The 19,644-nt window shown below is 39.7% G+C and overlaps 1 protein-coding gene across 1 annotated transcript in view; it reads right to left on the bottom strand.

The window, feature by feature from the left end:
* Lgr4 (leucine rich repeat containing G protein-coupled receptor 4) overlaps nt 1-19,644 on the bottom strand; it is a 99,264-nt gene that overhangs the window by 11,022 nt on the left and 68,598 nt on the right. Inside the window, exons 3-12 of the mRNA XM_059261073.1 lie at nt 14,431-14,502; nt 13,204-13,275; nt 7,189-7,404; nt 6,061-6,132; nt 4,325-4,393; nt 3,435-3,506; nt 3,180-3,251; nt 2,786-2,854; nt 1,251-1,322; nt 171-236 (exon numbers count right to left, since the gene is read on the bottom strand). Coding sequence (XP_059117056.1) covers nt 171-236; nt 1,251-1,322; nt 2,786-2,854; nt 3,180-3,251; nt 3,435-3,506; nt 4,325-4,393; nt 6,061-6,132; nt 7,189-7,404; nt 13,204-13,275; nt 14,431-14,502 — 852 coding nt within the window. The remainder of the gene's footprint in view (nt 1-170; nt 237-1,250; nt 1,323-2,785; nt 2,855-3,179; nt 3,252-3,434; nt 3,507-4,324; nt 4,394-6,060; nt 6,133-7,188; nt 7,405-13,203; nt 13,276-14,430; nt 14,503-19,644) is intronic.

Genomic DNA, 19,644 nt, shown 5'->3' with positions numbered 1-19,644 from the left:
CTATTGTTACAAAACATGAAAGAAATGGTCACTACAGTAACACATCAGACACAAGGACATTTTATTTACAGGAACTATATGAACCTCTGATTTCTTGCAACAATTCATTATAGGAAATGATCGGTGAACAGTATACTACAACAAAACAGATAAGTCAAAAGCCAACTTACATTTCTTCCAAAGCGTGACAACCATTGAAACTTGGAAGGTCTCTTATGTTGTTGTAAGACAAGTCCCTAAAAATAACAGAACAACTTAATGTCATTATTAAAATGCTATAGTAAAAGCGCTGTGTTTGGAAAACAGCACTAAGGTCTTCCAAAGAGGAGAGCTGGCAAGAAAAACAAGCTTTGTTTTCCCTGACATTCCCTGATCAATCCAAGACTTGAGATTTATAAAGTTAAAGAACACAGTGTTGAGTGTAAACAATATAAAATATGCTAAGTTCTGCAACATATATAAAATATAATGTGCATAATGTCTGTGTTAAGTAGTAAAGCTATAGATTTTTAGAAAATTTATATTTTCCAATACATTTTTATGTCATGTATTATGCTGTTCTTTAATTAAAAGGCTTTGCTACATCTTTTAGATCATGTATATGAAATTATGTCAGAGTAGTTAACGTTTGGTGTCACTGGGTTTTCCCTCGTGGCACTCATCGTGTGTAAGTTAGGGGGTCCACTATAACATGTAATTACTCAGTCAATTCATCATTTATTTTGTTATTATCTCCTTTAAGTACTTATAAATCAGGATCTAATTGTTTGTTCTGCTGAGAGTTCTACGCCTTCCCTTTTAATTTCTAGGTCAGCATACAAATTTGAGAAAGCTACAATTAGTTCATTCTGAACTCAAGAAAGCAGTGCTGTGGGATCTGCTTAGTTACGAATGAAAGAAAAAATGTGTGTGTATGTGGGGGGGGGACGACACAAGTGGATCAAAACAACACTAATTAGTCTCTTAGTTTACTTTGCTCCAAATAAAGTAACAAAACAATTAATACACGATAACATAATATACTATCCTAAAAATCAAATTCAGACGCACAACCCCTACCCTGTGAAGTAGTGAACCCCTTACTTACATGAAAGAAACAAAGAAGAAATAATGAAACATCATTATTATGATCCATAACACATAATGCCTTATGAACAACCTTATGAACACAGCGCACTCAAAACAAGTGAGCATCTGAAAAAGCACATGAAAGGAAGGTATAGGGAGAAGGAGAGAATAAGCCAACTCACAGAGTCCTCAGCATCTTCTGGTTTTGGCACAGATTATCAGGTATGCTGCTTATCTTTGTCCCTGTTAAGGTTCTGTGGAAAAACAATTATTTACTTAAGAGACAGTTCAAGTCGGGATAGTGCACGAAACGCCCCTCTTATATACAAAAAGTGAATGATTGGACATTAGTGCATATGTGCCTGTGCACCCCACTGCCTAACTACCAATTAAAGGTAGGCATGTAGGAAGGCGAACTCTCAATCCAGCATCTGACAATAACGAAAAAGAGCTGTGGCACAAGATTTGAACACTGTCCAGGTAACAGCTTGAGTTCCCACAACCCGCCATCTCTCCTCACACCACCTAACCCATCTGAAACCACCCCGGAACCCAACGGCAAGTTACGTCTCTGCCTTTTCTTTCTGTCAGCCAGCTCAGCATTCTGAAGCGTCCCTCCTCTCCCCTCTGCCTCTTTCCCCATTCGTAGTCAATCACCAGTTCCAGCTACTCCTTCTAACACAGTATTCTACTATCTCACCCCTGCTCTCCCTTGCTTTTCTTTTTTGCTGCTACATAGATCAAGGACGAAATACTTCAATATTTCAGGAAGCGAGCCATAAAAGAATCTGATCATGCCCTTCGTTCCAGAAGAACTCCACTATGGACTGAATGCCTGGAGCACAGTTAACCGGTGTAGCTTTGGCCATGCGCTCACTGTCCTACATCTTGATCTCTTCCCTGTACTCTGCTCACACTCCCTGGACCAATCTTCTCAACATGCACAAACTACCTTAAGGACCAAACTGGAACTCTTTTTCAGTGCTTCCCAACTTCTTTTATTCCCTACATGAAAATCTTACCACTTAAATAGTGCACCATAGTAAAACTCCTACAGATAACAGCCCTGGGCTACTCCAGGCCCAAGCAGGCTACCTTGAGGGCTGACAGCAACATCACAAAAGCACCTATACTCCATTCACAGACCAGTCACCAGGAATCTTTTCTATAGCCAGATGTGCAGGAGCTCAAGACCTGGTCATTTAAAAATCTTGTCCCAAATAATTTTCCCAATGTCTCATCCCACATTCCCATTCCATTATAAACATGTGAGTCTTATCCATATTTCATCATCTGCATGCCACCTTAGTATGTTTTTGGAATTCCTAGTCTGATTAAAGCTTGTCTTTCTAAGTGAAAGTTTCAATTCTGAGAAACTTGACATTACTTAATTTTCATATATTGCATCTCCCCCAAGGTGCCTTTTTTTTTTTCTTGATGATCTAGATCATTTGGTCCTGCTTTTGAATTTCTGAAGTTCTGCTTCTAATTAGCCATTTAGTTGCTACTTCTCAGTAACCTTTTCAGATCTGTCCACACTGGAGGCTGCACTCTGCCTGAGCTAAATGACCTCAAGCCTAATACACTCATCTCCAAGCTTGACAGTCACAAAAGGAGTTTGAAAAAGTGACCATAAATCCATCCCCATCACTAAAGAGCACTGCACTCTGCAGCACACTGGACTGCAATGCTGTCTTTACGTAAGGATCACACATACAGACTCTCTAGATGGGCGGTTCCGGTCAGGTTGGGGAACCACTGCACCAGGCTTGCACCACGAATAACTCTGTAAGAAATTGGGAAGAGAAAAAAATGAGTTTAAAACAAACTTTTTCTTACATAGTATTTTCATTTTTTTTATCATGAAATTACAACATTATAAACATATATAATGGGTTTCGTCTCTTGAAGGTTCTTAAAAATGTGATAATTTAGTCAAGTGTTCACATAAAATAAGAATACTGTAAAAACAGAGTTATCCTTTGAAATGTCACATAAAGGGCAGGGAAAAGAAATTCGTTTTCTGAAGCTACAACAATACTAATTCTTGTTTTTTGTTTAACAAGCTGCATAAATATTCAGGTGTGTTTTTAAACTTGCATAATACTTACAAGGAATGCAGATCAGACAGGTTGTGAAATGCTGAGTTCCCCACAAAAGACAGAGGATTATCATACAAATGGCTGTGAAAATATCCAAAAGAGGCAACGTTTTCATATGCTTATGAGCACTCTGAGATGAAATCCATGTTCCCTGTGTCCATATATCAGAAAGCCCGAGTTTTTTACTTTTGATGCTGATATCTGGCATTTCTCGACATAGCTGCACGTGATTATATATTCAAAGAAACTTTCAAAAATACTTACATAGTTCTTAACAGTGGATTGCCACCAAATGCTCCATCAGGGATAACAGAAATAGAGTTGCTGTGAAATCCCCTAGGACGACAGGAGGAAAACACTCTGAAACCAGTTAAAACCAGAGTGCCCACTGCTGCCCAGCATTACATCAAACGGAACTGATAGCGCTAACATAAACATCATGAAAACTGAGAAACCTGAATTTGGAATTCCATTTTATTCTTTTTAAACCCACTCCTTAGCCAGGAATCTTATCGGTCCCTGTTGCTTCACCATCAAAGAACTTTAGGGCTTGAAGATCTACGGTGGAATTAGCTCCAAATCGCCGCCGCAGAGGCCTGCATTTTACCTCTGCAATGTGAATTCTCAGCTCGTGACACAACCTCTGTTGTGCCATACACATGCCTATCTATCATCGCCGCTCAAGACAAACCCAGCCTCTAGATGCTCCCTCAGTCCTTTCGCGTTTTAAGTTTTCCTACCGTTTAGATGTGGTCAAATTCCTTTCTTTTAGTGATTTATCTTCCAATGACCCCAGGCTTCGGTGAGATCTTTTCGTGGAATGATTTATTTGTCCTACTTATTCACACCTGATTTCTATATGGAAACAGTTATCTGCTGACATTCATGCTCTGCCTTTCTAGTGAGCTAAGACTGCCAGCTCCTCCAGGCAGACTGTACCTCATGCCTTTTAGTCAGGAGCATCGACTCCTGTACAATAATCTATGCTCACAACCATTTGTGCTAATACAGTCTGATTTGTGGACTGACTATGCATGTGTTTGTATGTGTTATAGATCTATATAATGAGAAGAAGATGCTCCAAGAACTAACTACTAGAGTATTTAATGGTGAGCTCCAAGATGCTCATCATAAAGAGAAAAAGCAATACTTACAGCTCTTTTAGGCTGGGAAGGGCTTTAATAGCCTGAGGAAATTCATCCAAGTTATTATAATTCAAGTCCCTAGGAAAAAAATGGGAGAAAATATCAAGAATAGTGATCAGCAGTCATAAACTGTAAGACATTCTGGTATAAACACACATTAAATGATCACAACCTGTAGTTAACAATCTTTCTCTCCCAACTACATTGTCATTCAAAACCCTATAGGAGCTTAATTTAATTTACAGATATTTAGAGAATATTAAATAGGAAAAGTTATCTTTATGCTTTTAGGTAAATAAATAAATAAATAAATAATAAATTTGCAAGCTCAGAGCACTGTCAGATCACATGGCCACTGAAGGGTTAAACATACAAATCTTGTGTCATTTCTCGGAAAATTTACCATCAAGTAGAATTTATTAAGTATCCATGTATAGGTGACAAGAGTATGAAACTTAGGCTTCCCTTGGAGTGGACAGCAGCCCCCTGCAATTCTGATATAAGAACTTGAACTGAGAAGCCAACGGAAAGACCAGAGTTGTTCTCATGCAGGCCATGAATTACGGACAATGGTATATTCACTAGGGAGAGATTAAGTCACAGTGATCTATAACAATGCAGGTCTAGTTCTGAGAGTGACTACATTTTAATTTCTCTTAACATAGAAAAAACCATGATAGCATATGGTTATTGTGGCTGATTTCCGAATGAGAAAGAAAAGGAATTAAAAGTCAGCTTCTTTAAAACCTATTGATTTCCTTTTCTACACAGAAGGGAAAATAGTAAATAAAAACTAAATTAACTGGGAAGAAGACATTTAATTTTAATATAATTTGAATAGCATACATGGCCTAGCTTTTATTACCACCCAGTTAAATATATCCAGCAGAGGAGACCCGAGTTTAGAGCTCAAATATCCACTGGTGTCTATTATTTGTTTTGACAAGAAGGTTGATTAAGGTCCTATAAAACTTGAAATCGTCTCAATAGCTCACAGTTAACTAGAAATTTCAGTTCAACAAAATACTACACAGATCTTAAGTATTTCAATTAGGTCATCCAAAGGAGACATTCTCCAAATCAGTTTACTGTATTACAACAGTGAACATCATGCATCTCTGGATACAGGTAATAATGCAACTAATGTAAACGAAAACAACAAAAGCAAACAGTCTAGTTTCAATTACACACAGCTATATAAGGTCTGCTAGTTTAAGACTGGACAATGTGTAGTCCAAAGAGCCAGAAATCCCTCTTCAGCTAGTGGGAACACAGCATCATGCAAAATTTTAAAACATTAATCTGTTACATATCAGCATATGAAAACAGACATGCTATTCCAACCAATTTAAACAATTAGCTAGGTTACTGAAATCATAGAGAAAAACCAACAATAAATAGCAAACTATCCCAAATAGAATTAGGTTTTAGAAATGTCAAAGTTCCCAAACTGTCACAAATTTAACAAAATTAACATTTTAGAAAGGTATACATCTTTGCAGATGGAGCTGCTTTTAATACATATTTGGGGAAGGGGAAAGTTTTAAGTTCACATTTAAGTACTAGTTTTGAATCATAAATTGAAATTATTTTTCACAAGTGGGTTATTAGATGGTGAAAACTGAGTTGTTAATTGAAGCTTATCAATAATGAGCTATTCTCAATGTCTTTCCTTTAATTGCAGTATGTTTAAGATTGCACTGTCCCAATGACAATGTGACTGTACAAAATATAAATGTACTTACAAAGTTTCCAGGTTATCTAGTCCATCAAAGCAGTGTTGACTGAGGCTTTTAATTTTATTGTTATGAAGATGCCTATGGGAAAAAAACACCAAAATGACATTCACATCTCCCAAATGCAACTGTTGGAAGCTTAATGTGTCTAAAATGGTGTGGCTGAAAGCAATGGTGCAGCTAAACATTTCCACACTCAGTTACAGAAAGCTGACAGTGACTCCCTGAAGACACAGTGCCAACATTAGGGGGAAACTAATGCAGAAAATGGTAACACACTGAAGATTACTTGATTTTCATTCATGTCAAAATAAAACTTTAGATTAGCTCCTCCTTCACATGAAGCAGAGCACTGGTACGTTCTTGGGGGTGAGAAGACAGTATTATGGAGTTTATATCACTGAAGATGGAAATAGATTCTGAAAGAAATGAGACTGGTTAAAAAGGGGGGGGCGGTGGTGGCACACGCCTTTAATCCCAGCACTCAAGAGGCTGAGGCAGGTGGATCTCTGTAAGTTCAAGGCCAGCCTGATCTACACATCGATTTCCAGGACATCCAGGGCTACATAGAGAAACCCTATCTTGAAAAACAAACAGAGAGAAAGAGAGAGAGAGAGAGAGAGAGAGAGAGAGAGAGAGAGAGAGAGAGAGAAGAAAGAAAGAAAGAAATGAGACTGTATTATGTCTTATTGAGTTTTGAAAGATGAAAGACATGGATAATCAAGAACTTTCTGAGCGGAAAAGTTGGAAAAAATACAAAACATCCTTTGAACTTATTTCTCTAAGCATTTCAAAACAGTTTCCCTTCTTTTAATATTGAATAAACAAATTCATTGTTAGGATAAAAACAAAGGTTATACAAAAGCAAAAGTTATAAAAAAAAAAGTATTTGGTGAATGATCCAATTATTTTTAAAAGGTGATTACAAGTGGCTACTTATTTTTAAAAGACTCAACATCTATGACCAGGTATTATTCAAGAAGTCAGCATGTTTGACCTTATCAAGGGCAACTCCCCCAAATACTAACTGTCTAGAAGCAAGATCACTGGGCCACTTATATAATAATTTGTCACAAGAAACCCATCTTGCCCCCAAATTAACACAAACATACAGTAATAAAAGGGTTGGCCACATACAGAACCACCAGGCTTGAAAGGTTGGTGAACGCAAAGTCAGGGATGCTGGAGATGTTGTTGAGAGCCAAGGTCAGTGCCTGGAGGGTTGGCAGGTTGCTGAGGGGACGCACAGGCACTTCCGTCAAGCTGTTGTCATCCAGCCACAGATGCCGTAGCTGAACAAGCCCTTCAAAACTGTCCTCGGGGACTGAGGTAATGTGGTTGGCATCTAAGCGTCTGAGAAACAGAAACATTCACAGTGAGGAAGGAGTCAATTCGGAGATGACAGCTCTAGCACTTCCAAACAGAAAGGAGTCATAAAACCAGCCCGAACCATGCTGACCTCTCTTTATTTTACTGTAATAGAAGTCTTGAAAAACAACACAAATCTGAAACTTCCAAGATCAGTACATCAGAGTTCTTTCCTGGCTAACTTCATTATGGAAGGATATACTTAAAACTCACAAAGCTCAAGCTGGGAATTTATGTTTCAGAGTATACCTACCCGAGATACAGAAAGAGGGCTAAAGAGATGGCTTGGCAGTTAGTCCTGTGCCCATATACATGCAAACACACCGACCCAGACACACAGACACACACACACACACACACACACACACACCCCACATGAAAAAGATACAGAAAACAAGAAAAATGAAGCTAAGCAAATAAACTACTTTACCTCCAATGTTACAGTACAGCCAATATTTTAGATTGAATTTAACTGTTACTCTGATTTGATACCAAAAGGAAAAATAAGAAAATGTTTACAATTTTTCAAATAGCAACAAACCCATTTCAGTAGATTCTCAACTACGTTAGCAGATCAGCTAAAACATGTCCTATTGGTAAAGTAAATTTCTCTCAGTGCTAAATATTTAAGGTTGCCAAAAGTTAAGTCACTCACAAAGGGTCAGACTGTTCACAGGAAAATTAAACTTCTGCAATCAACACTACTATGGCTTTAAGGTTTCATCTCTTTCAGAAAATTCTGGAATTCAGGGCCACCTAATTAACAGGATTATTTAATGTTTAAGATTCCATCTAAAAACCTGGAAGCTAAATCCCAAGTATTTCTTTCTGTTGCCACAACCAAGTGTAATTGTTATAATCACTTTTCAATACAAAGACAGCCTGGTGTTAGCAGGATGAGGAACTGTACAAGCCAGGAAATCCCAGCGTTCCTCATAATCTCTTGCTGATGTTTATCACATGCATTCCTGTCTCATAGCCTTGGACCTCTCTGTGAAAGTTAGGGAAAAGAAAAAAACTGATAAAAACTCAATGGCTTTTTTTTTTTTTTTTTTTTTTTTAAAGGAAATGGTATCTGGCAACTTTAAAGTTCAAAACCTTCTGAGTTTTAAAGAGATTTCCCTGCCTTCTGTCTTTTTATCCTGCTCCAACTTCAGCCCCTACCATTAATGCCACTTTCAACTGCAGGAAACTGCTGGTCTCCCACTCCCAGCTACCTGCTCTCAGCCCACACATTTTCCATCCTGAGGCACATTACCAAGGGCTAATGGCCATGGGTCTTTGTGGATATCTACTGGGCAGCTTCTGATAGCATCATCACTGAAGAGAGATCATAGGAAACTCCACTAGCCATAAACATCTTTAGGTTTGTATATTCCCTGGGTATTTCTAGAGCTTATCCATGAAAAGATACTGGTATCTTCAATATAGCAGACTGGCAATGTACTAGACACAGAGCTGCTTAGTTGTTTCGCTGTTATTTATGCTTTAATGGACAGATAAGAAAGCGTTTAAACACACAGATACAAGTCATAACCTCCGGGAACCCATTCTTGGGAAGAGACACTAACCATAGTCATAGAGATTAACCACACAGTGTAACTGAATTACACTTGTAGATGATTTGATTAGCTGCAATTCCCTCTGCATTCAAACTGACATCTTGTTAGACATAAAAGATGAAATGGTAGGAGGCACTCTGTGGGTGGGAGATGCACAGTAATAAATGACAAAGTGAACAGAGTGCTTAAAAAAAATGCAGCCAAGTAAACGGCAGGGCTGGGGATGAAAACCAACGGACACTGGGAGCAGCAGGAGCTACCAAAAATGTACACGGTTCAGACAATTATCTTTAAAAAGATGATATTTACACTGGAGCCTAAGGAATTAGCAAGGGCAAGCAGAAGTTGAGCAGGAAGTGTTTTAGGCAAAGATCAAGACCAACAGAGACAAGCTTGGAAAGACCACCCAGCTAACCGAAGGTCAGAGTGACGAGAACACAGGGGTGGAGGGAGGGTCCAGGGAAACATGCCTGTGACTGTAAACAGAGTCCAGAATACACAGGCCCCATAGGTCAAGAGAGAGACTTGGGTTGTACTTTGATTACAAATTAAATTTCTTCCCCAGTTTCTCTCTGTCACAGCAGTTTAAGTGTTTAAATTACTTATTTTTATCAGTGATGCTAAATTGTATTTATATTTAATAATGCCCAGAGGTACTTCTAAGTAAGCCAATAATACTCTACAGAAATCAAGTCTCCTCTGTAAAATGTTTCATTAAATATGACAAATACCATACATAGTAAACATTCAGTACTAGCGATACACATTCCTATGAATTCCCCATCATATACCATCAACCAAGTGAGTCTGAAGTAAGAAAACAATGAAACTCTCATTTATGTGAGAAAGTAATACAGTAGTGAAGGCACAGATGCCATCTCTGCTAAGTTTTCCAAAATCAGAAAAGTGCACACAAGTAAGAGCACAAACAGAAGAGCTATAGAAAAATGGTACCCTGGGATACGAAGATAAAATGAGTAAAAAGGACTTGTGGAGTCTTGTAAAACAAGGGATTCAAGAGTTTAATCTAAATACCCAATTCATGTGGGCATCAGCCACACACCTATAAGGGTAAAGACTTATACTGAGATCAAAGCTTAAAGGAAAAATTTTAAATGTGGTTTCTTGTAACTTGGTGGTAGACAATTTGACGAGTATTTGAAAGGCTCTGGGTTCAATCTCTAACACTATAACCAAAACAGAGAAATGGGGCTGTGTCCCAGTGACCTACACTATTAACAGCCATCCTAACAGACCAAGAAGCAGTACAACGGACTGTTAGAGGATGCTAAGCAGCATCCTATTTCACAGAATGGAGAGATTATGTGAGCTTCTGCAATGTCCTACTATCAAAACACCATACAGTATGTATATATTACTTTTAAGTCCTAAAAAAATCCCTTTCTAAAAGGTTAGCAATATATTAACCATATTTTATCTTGAAAATGTACATTGTCAATTCTCAGGAATGCATTTTAGCCTTAAAACTCACATCTTTTAATTTTTTTTTTTTTTTTTTGCCTTAAATAAAATTATAGTGACAAAATATTACTGTAAGGGGCCTGGAAGATTTCACATCATTCTAATAACTTGTCACCTTGTGGGATCTGACCAAAGCCCAAATGCCATGAGTCAGTGACCAGCAGGACCACACCCTGAGACTGACTGACTGATCAGTGGCCTTCCATTTAAACGTTAATCTCACTCCAGGATCCCAAAGATGGGCCTTGTGGGCTCAATGGATCTCTTTGTTCCTCTTTCCAATGTGGCCACATTGAATAAATCTCCTTTTCCTGCTTCCCACTATTAATTTGACTTTTTTTTTTTTTTTTTTCCCCGAGACAGGGTTTCTCTGTGTAGTTTTGCGCCTCTCCTGGAACTCACTTTGTACACCAGGCTGGCCTCGAACTCACAGAGATCCGCCAGGCGGTGGTGGCACACGCCTTTGATTTGACTTTCTTAATTGGATTATTAAGGACAGGCGGCTGAATCTGGCTTGGAGCACAGTTTGTGAGCCCATGTTCTATAACTGTTCTAGTGTTGAAACAATCTGTGATCAATAAACAAATATTCTGTGTAATCAAAAGCTCTTTTCTAACTTTTCAATAGGGCAAATATTATAACAGACTTTTAAAATATTTAAGAAATCCAAGGGCATTTCATCTTTGAGATCCTTTAATATTCAATATAAATTCAATGTAAAGAAAAACTACCATAGAGCTCATTCTGACTGCCATTTTAATACTGTGTTCTGGTAATGACTTTGTAAGAGGCTGTTACACTAGCTATCTTTCTATTAATACTTACAATCCACTCTGACTTTCTAGTTACCATCAAGCATGCACTTATCTCAAACACCTTCTGGTCAATTTCAACGCCTAATGAACTTTGTTCTTTTCAAGGTCTGTGGTGAAACCACAAGGAAATCTTTACCGTAATTCGGGTCTGAAGATCAGATTTGAAAACTGACTCAAATGCTGATAAGGCTGTTTTACACCAGGGTAGAATTTCAGTGCTATCTCACTTGACCACAACACCCACTATGCTAACAAACCCAAGAACACTTCTTTCTTAAATACAGCACGGCTGATACAGAGCTCCTCCTACAGTTTCTGTTACATATGAAAGCAACATGTGCACGCACTCACATGCACGCACACTCACGCGCGCGCGCGCGCGCGCGCGCACGCGCGCGCGCGCACACACACACACACACACAAACACACACAGAGGGGGTGAATTTTTTTTGAGTTGACTTTTTATTCTCATAACAATTTGAGATAATTTTAGCAACCGTGCACCGAGTACTAGGCACCCTGAGCTTTGGTTAACTCCAGGTTCTGTACCAGCTCCACTTCAATTCACCCATCTTACTAACAAACACCACATGCTCTTGAATGTATGTGCCGACCACAAGTAAGAAACAATCTGCTGAAATTTTCTTGGTAATTTTTCTGTCCTGAACTTGAAAATGAGATTTTAGTTTTCTCTTTTTTGCCTTAGAACTAGGCAAAATAATTGGTCCTTTGATCATTAAGTCTTGGAAAACAATGATTCAATGTGAAGGTCTTAAAGTCAAATCAATTAATTGTAAAGTACCAAAAGAAAACAGGACCTATTTAGGACATTCAATGAATTTAGACCTGGAAGAGATCAGACCCCTCCCCCCAAACGCCTCCTTAGTTGCAGAGCATACTTAGCCAAACAGTTCTGTAAAAGCAACTTGTTCTAATTGACTCATTCTGAGTCAAATGTGCTCTGTAAGCAACAAATCCTTCTATTCCATAACTTCCCCGTTTTGTAAAGTGAACTATTTAATATGCATAATCTTAACTTCTATCTGAACTAAAACTCCAATGGCCAACACCCAGGGTACTCCTTGTTTGTGACAGACATGATTTAAAGTTTAACTTTTACAACCTGTGTTTTATTAGTATGTTTTCACTCTAACATTCATTTCACACTGATTACTAGTATCTCTGCTAAGAAATTCAGATTAATTAGGCTTCTGGAACAGGTCTGTCTGGTTTTGAATCCCCACTGTGCCTTTACTAGCTATGTGCTATTGGGCAAGTTACTTAAAATTCTCTCTACAGTCATTTGCTCATTACTTATCAAGAACGCCGATGTAAGAAAAGCATTTAGAATCATATAAAAGCCAAGTTCTTTGTATATGAAGAATGTAAAAAAGCAAATAAAGTGGTATTAAAAAAACACTCAAAGTTAATGACTGCTCATGGAAAAATCCAAGAATTAAAACCCTGCATATGCCATATAAAACCAAAGTTTTATCAAAAAAGAAAAATCCTGGGAAAGGAGGGAGCTCAGACAGCCAAGTTATCCCCAAAAGGTATTTCAAGCCCACAGGTCAGACGCTAAACTCAACTGATACCAATTACTGAATTGCCTAACCCAGAATCATCGTGGCTGTCAGGACACCAGACACCAGAACTCCTGCACATTAAACTCTGGTTTCAGAGTATCAGCAGCCATGTACACCCTACACTCACAGATGTTCCCCAAGCCTGAGTCAAGAAAGTACACTGAAGGACCACTTTATGCCTCACCAAAGAATATTTTAATAACAGCAACTGGCCGTCCCCATTTTCATCTCAGGGAAGAGGATAAAGCTCATCTGGCCTTGGGTTCCAGGCCCTTACTCTTGAGCAGCTACAGTGGCCCTCCAATGACCCAAGAATGCAGAAGACAAAACACTACTTACAAAGACTGCAATGCACTCAATCCATGAATGGCTTCACTGGGTACTGTTCTCAACTGATTATTCTGGAGTGTTCTGGAACAAAATTTTTGGTTAGCGATTAATAAGTCATAGTTACTATTTTTTTTTCATAGAAGAATATGGAGCCATATTTTTTTCCCTAAAAGAATTTCTAATGGCATTGAAAGTGGGGTGTGTGGAGTGGAAAGCATCTAGGGCGAGAAAACTGCACAATGTAAAAAAGTGTTTGCTCTAAACTCAGAAATGAAATGGATGCTGCTATCCTAGGCCATTTCTTAATGCTGCTGCTGGGTGACCGCATTTCCAGGGGTTGTTTCATTCCTGGGCACCCTAGAATGTTCACTAGGATGCAGAATAAATTCATTGGGGGGTCTAATTAACAAGCCTGTCAGAATTTCTAATGCCTTCTCAAAGCAGAAGAAAGCAGAGCCCAGAGAAAGGCAGTTTGCAAGGAGAGCAGACATTGGGCCTTTAGGGAGAAGCTGCAATGGCTTCGGTGCCTGCAGGAAACATTATTACCCCTCAGTCACTGTAAAGCCGGGACCTAGAGAACGGAGGCAGAGAGCTCTCTGGGAAAACGAAATCCTTTCCATTTCTACCTAAAGCCACGCTTGTCACCACATCTTGTAAGAGGATCACCCAAAAGCATGGAATCAGAGAGGCCTGGTGACTCTGTCCGAGCAGTAGTGGCAAAAGGGGAGGAAGGGGTGGCTGTCAACCCCATCTCCAGGTTGTCACACTCCAAGCTCCTGCATGATCAGAAGTTTCTCTTCTGATCTCTGACTATCTTTATAAATCATGGACACCTCAATTTCTTCAGCTCTAAAATGCTTTTTTAACATGTAAAGCAGTTACAAAACTCTCTCCTTTTAGGGTGGACTAATTAAAAAACCCCTATAGCTATAAAGTCAGTAGAAATGAAACCCTACCAATAAAGTTTAAATGTGGCTTTGATTAAATACATTAGCAGCACCGAAAGTCTGTGATGCCCTGGAGATTGGAATACTTACAATTTAGAATTTTAACCTTCGTTATCTAGACCCAAGTTTGCCCAGACCAACCTCCAGCCTGCTCCACTGCCCATTGGCCATGCCTTAAACCTTTTAATCCTCAACTAAAAGAAACTGTGCTTAACCTAGCTCCAAGCATGTTGACTCTGCAGAAAGAAAATACACAGCCAGCTGTGAAGCTTGAAAACTGCATACTTACAGGACTTTGAGCTCTTTCAACCCAGACAAGGCTTTGGGGTGGATAAAAGAAAGGTCGTTGCCAGCCAGTTGTCTAGAAAAAAAGTAACAAGAGAAAAAAAAACTAATTCAGAGTTAAAATTCAGAATCCACAGTAACCTAACTGTGATAAAACTTGGTACTAAACATTTCTCAAGACAACAGGACATTAAACAGGGACTTAAACCCTTGCTAAAGCAGTCCCAAGATTCTTCCAATGAATTAAGTATGTCTAGAATTTTTCTTTTTAACTTCCAATACAATAATTTAAGCAGGCACATTTTTATTCTGGTGAGGTCAAGCAAGCCAAAACACATTAAGCCAAATTAAGTTTGCTATTCACGGTCACTCTGCAGCTTGCAGTGTTTTCTGGGGGCCTCGTAAATACAGCCTACTAGTCAGCAGACAGGAGTGTTTACACAGAGGGGAGCAAACCAGTCTGTCAAGGAAGAATGCTTTCAGGAGGCAAGTCAGCTTGTTCTCTCCACAGAAACCCAGGACACCATACTCCAGACAAAAAGGAAGAGTTGTTGGGAGCCTAGATTCCAAGTAAAGGCTGGAAAGCAGACACTTAAAGAAACTGTAAAATAGAAAATTTAAGTGGGAGTAAAGTGAATAAAGAAGGATATGAATTCCTTGTTTCCTTTGCTCATTTTTTCATCCCATTTCCTCAGGCCCATAGCTCAGAAACATTAAAAAAGGAAAACAAAACAAAGCGGAAATAAGGCAGAAACTCGTATAAAATCACCTGCAAACAGGTAACCTGGAAAACTGTTGCTAAATATGGACCATTAACTGGCAGTTCTGCCAGAGCACAGTACTCTCCACTTCTTGATTCTACCAGGGTAGGTCTTTCAAGCAGACGGATTCTGTAACTGATTTTTTAAAAAACAGTCTTCCCATGTATTCAAAGGGAGCTTTAGATACTCCTAGTTACAATTTAGTTTCAATTAATTTTTTAATTTATAAAACAAAATTTGTAATTTCTCCTCCAAGAAGGTCTATTTCCAGTCAGACAGTACATGCCTGTACTCAGGAGGCTGAGACAGTACAATCTCAAGCTGAAAGCCAGCCTGGGATATACAGTGAGACCCTATCTCAAAACTGAGAAAACAGGAGCTGGAGAGATGGCTCAGCTATCAAAAGCACTGGCTGTTCTTCCAGAGGACCCAGGTTTGACTCCCAGAACCCACAGGACCGTTTACAACTATCAGTGACCCTAGTTCCAAGGGGTCTGATGGCTTCTTCTGACGTCTGAGGGCACCAGGAAGACATGTTGGTACACATACATACATATAGACAAAACACTTCTACACATTAAAACAAAGTATCTAAAAGAAAAGAAAACAATTTCCTCTGTTCTCTCTGGTCACTCTGTAAACATCCTATATCCCTGGGCTTCATTTAGTTTATTCATTCACAATCAAGTTCTAGTTGCTACTGAGTGCTAAACATTCAACATCCTCTCCCCTTCTTTAATCGGCTACACTTACTACCTTGATCTTAGGGACACAGGGAAAACATCTTCACTAACTACAATTCAAAGTAATGAAGGTCTGAAGTTCTACCATAAGTGCCTTGTTTTCTTCTAAGGTTTTGTACCACTTAAAATGCAAACAGCATTAGAAAACCTGACTCCACTTGAGCTCTGGTCCACAACCAGACATATATTCTGAAGACGGGTGGTGTAAAACAGCTCAGAAATCCCAAAGATACATATGATAAATAATTTCAGCCCGAGCAAAATGTACCAATGCTGGCTTCTCAGTCAAGCCACAGGGTTAACATGGGGTGTAAACAATGTGCCCTTTCATCCTAGGAACTGCACTACATGCTTTCTGAGGCTTCTCATAATTTGGTTCTCACAACACGCTACTCGATATCATCAGTCTTTTCAATGCCATCTAAAATGGTACCACTGCCTAAAGATTCTGAGTAGACAAAGCCAAGTTGCCTCGTTAAGTGATAAGTGACTTAAACTTTGCAAACATTAGCAAAACTTGAACTATATTTTATAAAAGCCTAAATTAAAAGAAAACAGCACTTAAGCTCAACGAACTAGAAGTAGCCAACAATAACTATGTATGTGTTCATGATAAAAAAAAAAAAATTCTTTTTCTTTACTTTTATATTGGTCCAATAAAATCTCCTCTCTTGCATTTCCCCAGTGGAGCTTCTGAACCATTTCTGGTGGACAACTGCCTAATTTATGAATTGTTGTTTGCCCAAAATAAAGTTTTAAGGGGTTGGAGAGATGGCTTCAAAGTTAAGAGCTTGCGCTGCTCTTGCAGAGCACCTGAGTTCAATTTCTAGCACTCACTGGGTAGCTCACAACCTCCTGTGACTTCAGTTCCAGGAGGCTCTCACACCTCTGGCCTCCACAGGCACCTGCAACTCATGTGCCTTACCATATTCAGACGTTTGCCTACAAACACTGCTAGAAATAATAAACATTAATCTTTAGGAATTCATAGTTTCCTTTTTAAAAACATCATGGCCTTTCACCACTGAGAATTAGTATACAAAACAAAACCAAAGAAAGAAAATGAAGAACACAGCATTAAGCCCTTTTCAAGGCAATCATTTCAAAATGTTTCTCCTCTTGGTCCCAAACCAGTCAGCTTCAATGCTACATCATCTAAACCCTTCATCTTATAACCTCACTGCTACTCTTTAAATATCCAATGGTAGTGCTTCTTCCCTTGACCTACACTTAAATACAGCACAAAACTAAACGTGGTCACAGGCTAGCTTCTGGCTGTTTATTGCGCACAAGTCTCACAGGCCAAGTACAAATGCTTCTCAGAACGGAGTACACATCCCACACTTTCACTACCACCTATGAATATGCCATATCATTGACCTTCAGTTGAAAGCTCCACTCTGGTCCCATTAACCCCCATCCCAAACCCTACCCCTCTCAGAGAGCCTGACAAGCAGCAGCTCCTCCCCCGGAGCTGTTCGAGACCACACCTACAGGGTATTTAAGCTCAGGTCACTAGACCTGCCTTGTGATTTCTCCTCCTCCCTCCCCCGCCCACCTCTGGGGGACTTGAGAGTCATCGGAGTGCTTTGCTCAGATTAAACCTAGTTCTTTACTTTTTAGTTCAGCTTGATCTGGCTTATTGCGTTGGCAGAGAAACCCACTACCGGGGTACAAAAAACACCTATCAATTAGGTACAAACATCTCAGCCGGGAGTTTACTAGCTGTAAGTATTCTCAGATGTCTCCCTCCATTAGAGATGTAGTTGAGAGCTTGCCTAACAGGGGCAAGGCCTTGGGTTCAATCTCTACTATAGCCAACAGAACAAATAAAAGGCAGAGAAGTTCTTTGCAAACACTCCTTGTGCCAATACACAGCTTCCTGCGACCCACCTCTGTGCAAGTTCCACATAAGCAACGAATGGGTTTGCTCCACTCCAGCTCCCTCATTAAATTCCAACTAAGGATGTTCACAATTGTAACACACAGTATTTGACAGACCACATTTTCCAAGCTCAAACTGCACCAGAAGGGCCATAAGGGGCAGTAGCCATCTTAACCCAAGAGCCTCAAATAGTCTTGTAACCTGGCTCCTCCCAGCTGTCTTTAAAACTTGTGTTAAAAGCTAGCATCCGCCAAAACAGAAATCCTATAAACACAGTGAGCTTTCCAGGATCTTTCACCCCTTGCCTCTAACATTAGCTTTTACTGTCCTGATATCTGTGGGCCTCCCTTGAGGAATTTAACATTCTGTGCCATGACCATGAGAAAGAGTGCTTCATTAATTCATCAAGAAGTGGCAAAATGCAGAACACCTGATTATCTTAACTTGTCAACAAAAAAGATTGTTTAACCACACTAGTCAAAATATTTGCTTCCTTTCCCTCAAGTCTCTGCCCCTTTATAAACTATGTGAATACTAAAGTGACCTGGTTTCAAAAAGCATTCCACTTCTCCTGGGCTTATCATTAATAGAAATGATACAATGAGCCCTGTGCATGAGGCTTATCCTGAAACACAAGCCCACAATGCGAAGATCTGAAACACACACCATGAGTGTGCAGTGGATGGGCTATAACGCTACAGATGACTTTTGTTTCTCAGGAGTAAACACACCGTGTGGAGCCTTCAGGAACGCATCTCCCGAAGTTTACCAAGCTGCTGTGTTAAGGAATGATACACTCTGCAGCTTCGGCGTGCACACCCTCCAGAACCTTTTGGCAGATGCTCAGTATCCATGGTCTTAGGAGGCAGCACTTCTTGTGGCAGCATAACTTGGGAGTGCTTCACGTCCTGAAGTTCGGATCCAGTCAAAAGCAAAGGGACAGGCGTAGGGTCAAGCGCCCAGATCCTTAGGAGACAAACACCTAAGGTCTCACCAGGTGCAGAGGTCAAAACAGATGGGATGATGTAGATGTTCTTTCACTTTCCTCACATCATGACAGCAACCCAGCTTTTCTAAGGAACCAGAGAAGTTAGGTGACTTGGCAAAAATCACACAGCTACAAAGTGGTGGGGCCAGCATTCTATCTAGTGCTTGCCTAGCTGCCCTGCAATGTTTATTAACTTGTTCCTGACCTGAGGTGCTTCTGTGGTGTCACCAAAAGATTAGGAAATCATTCTCGGGGAGGAGAGGCGGAGCACTATGGACTTGAGCAAGCTAACAGCTTTGTTTGAGTATCAACAGCTCTCGCCCAGCAGCCCAAAGTTGACAAGCTCTGCCTCTGCATGAGCAGCTCTGAACTGCAATTATGGGGGGATTTCCCAGCAGATTAACAGTACATGCTTCTTGAAGCCAAAGATGCCCAGAGGGGAGGAGATGAGAAAGGGACCCCTCAGCGCCCATGTATAGGGACTTTTACTAGAACTATGCAGAGTTTAGAGCGGTCTATTACCATTTTTGTTTGTTTTAGTAACTTTCCAGTAAAACTGGGGTGGCTGATACAGAGGAAGAATTATAACCAAAGATGTCTTAGCAAAGACCAGTGACTTCCCATTCCATGCCTGGGTTTGTACTTCTGTGCCACAGACAACAGTTGTCTTAGAGGCAACTTTGGGAGCCTCGCTGCAGGTCTCAGAAAACCTTCTCAAATCATTAAACAAGGACATTCATAATTTTTATCCCACAAAAATAACTTTATTATTAGTATACTCCTCGATGGCTATTAATTCCTAAGGAAATCTCAAGGTGAGGGCAGAGAGGGTAGATGTGGC

This window comes from Peromyscus eremicus, chromosome 4, assembly GCF_949786415.1.
Source record: "Peromyscus eremicus chromosome 4, PerEre_H2_v1, whole genome shotgun sequence".
Lineage (NCBI taxonomy): Eukaryota > Metazoa > Chordata > Mammalia > Rodentia > Cricetidae > Peromyscus > Peromyscus eremicus.
The sequence above is the reverse complement of the archived record's forward strand: the minus strand, read 5'-3'. Positions and strand labels throughout refer to the sequence as shown.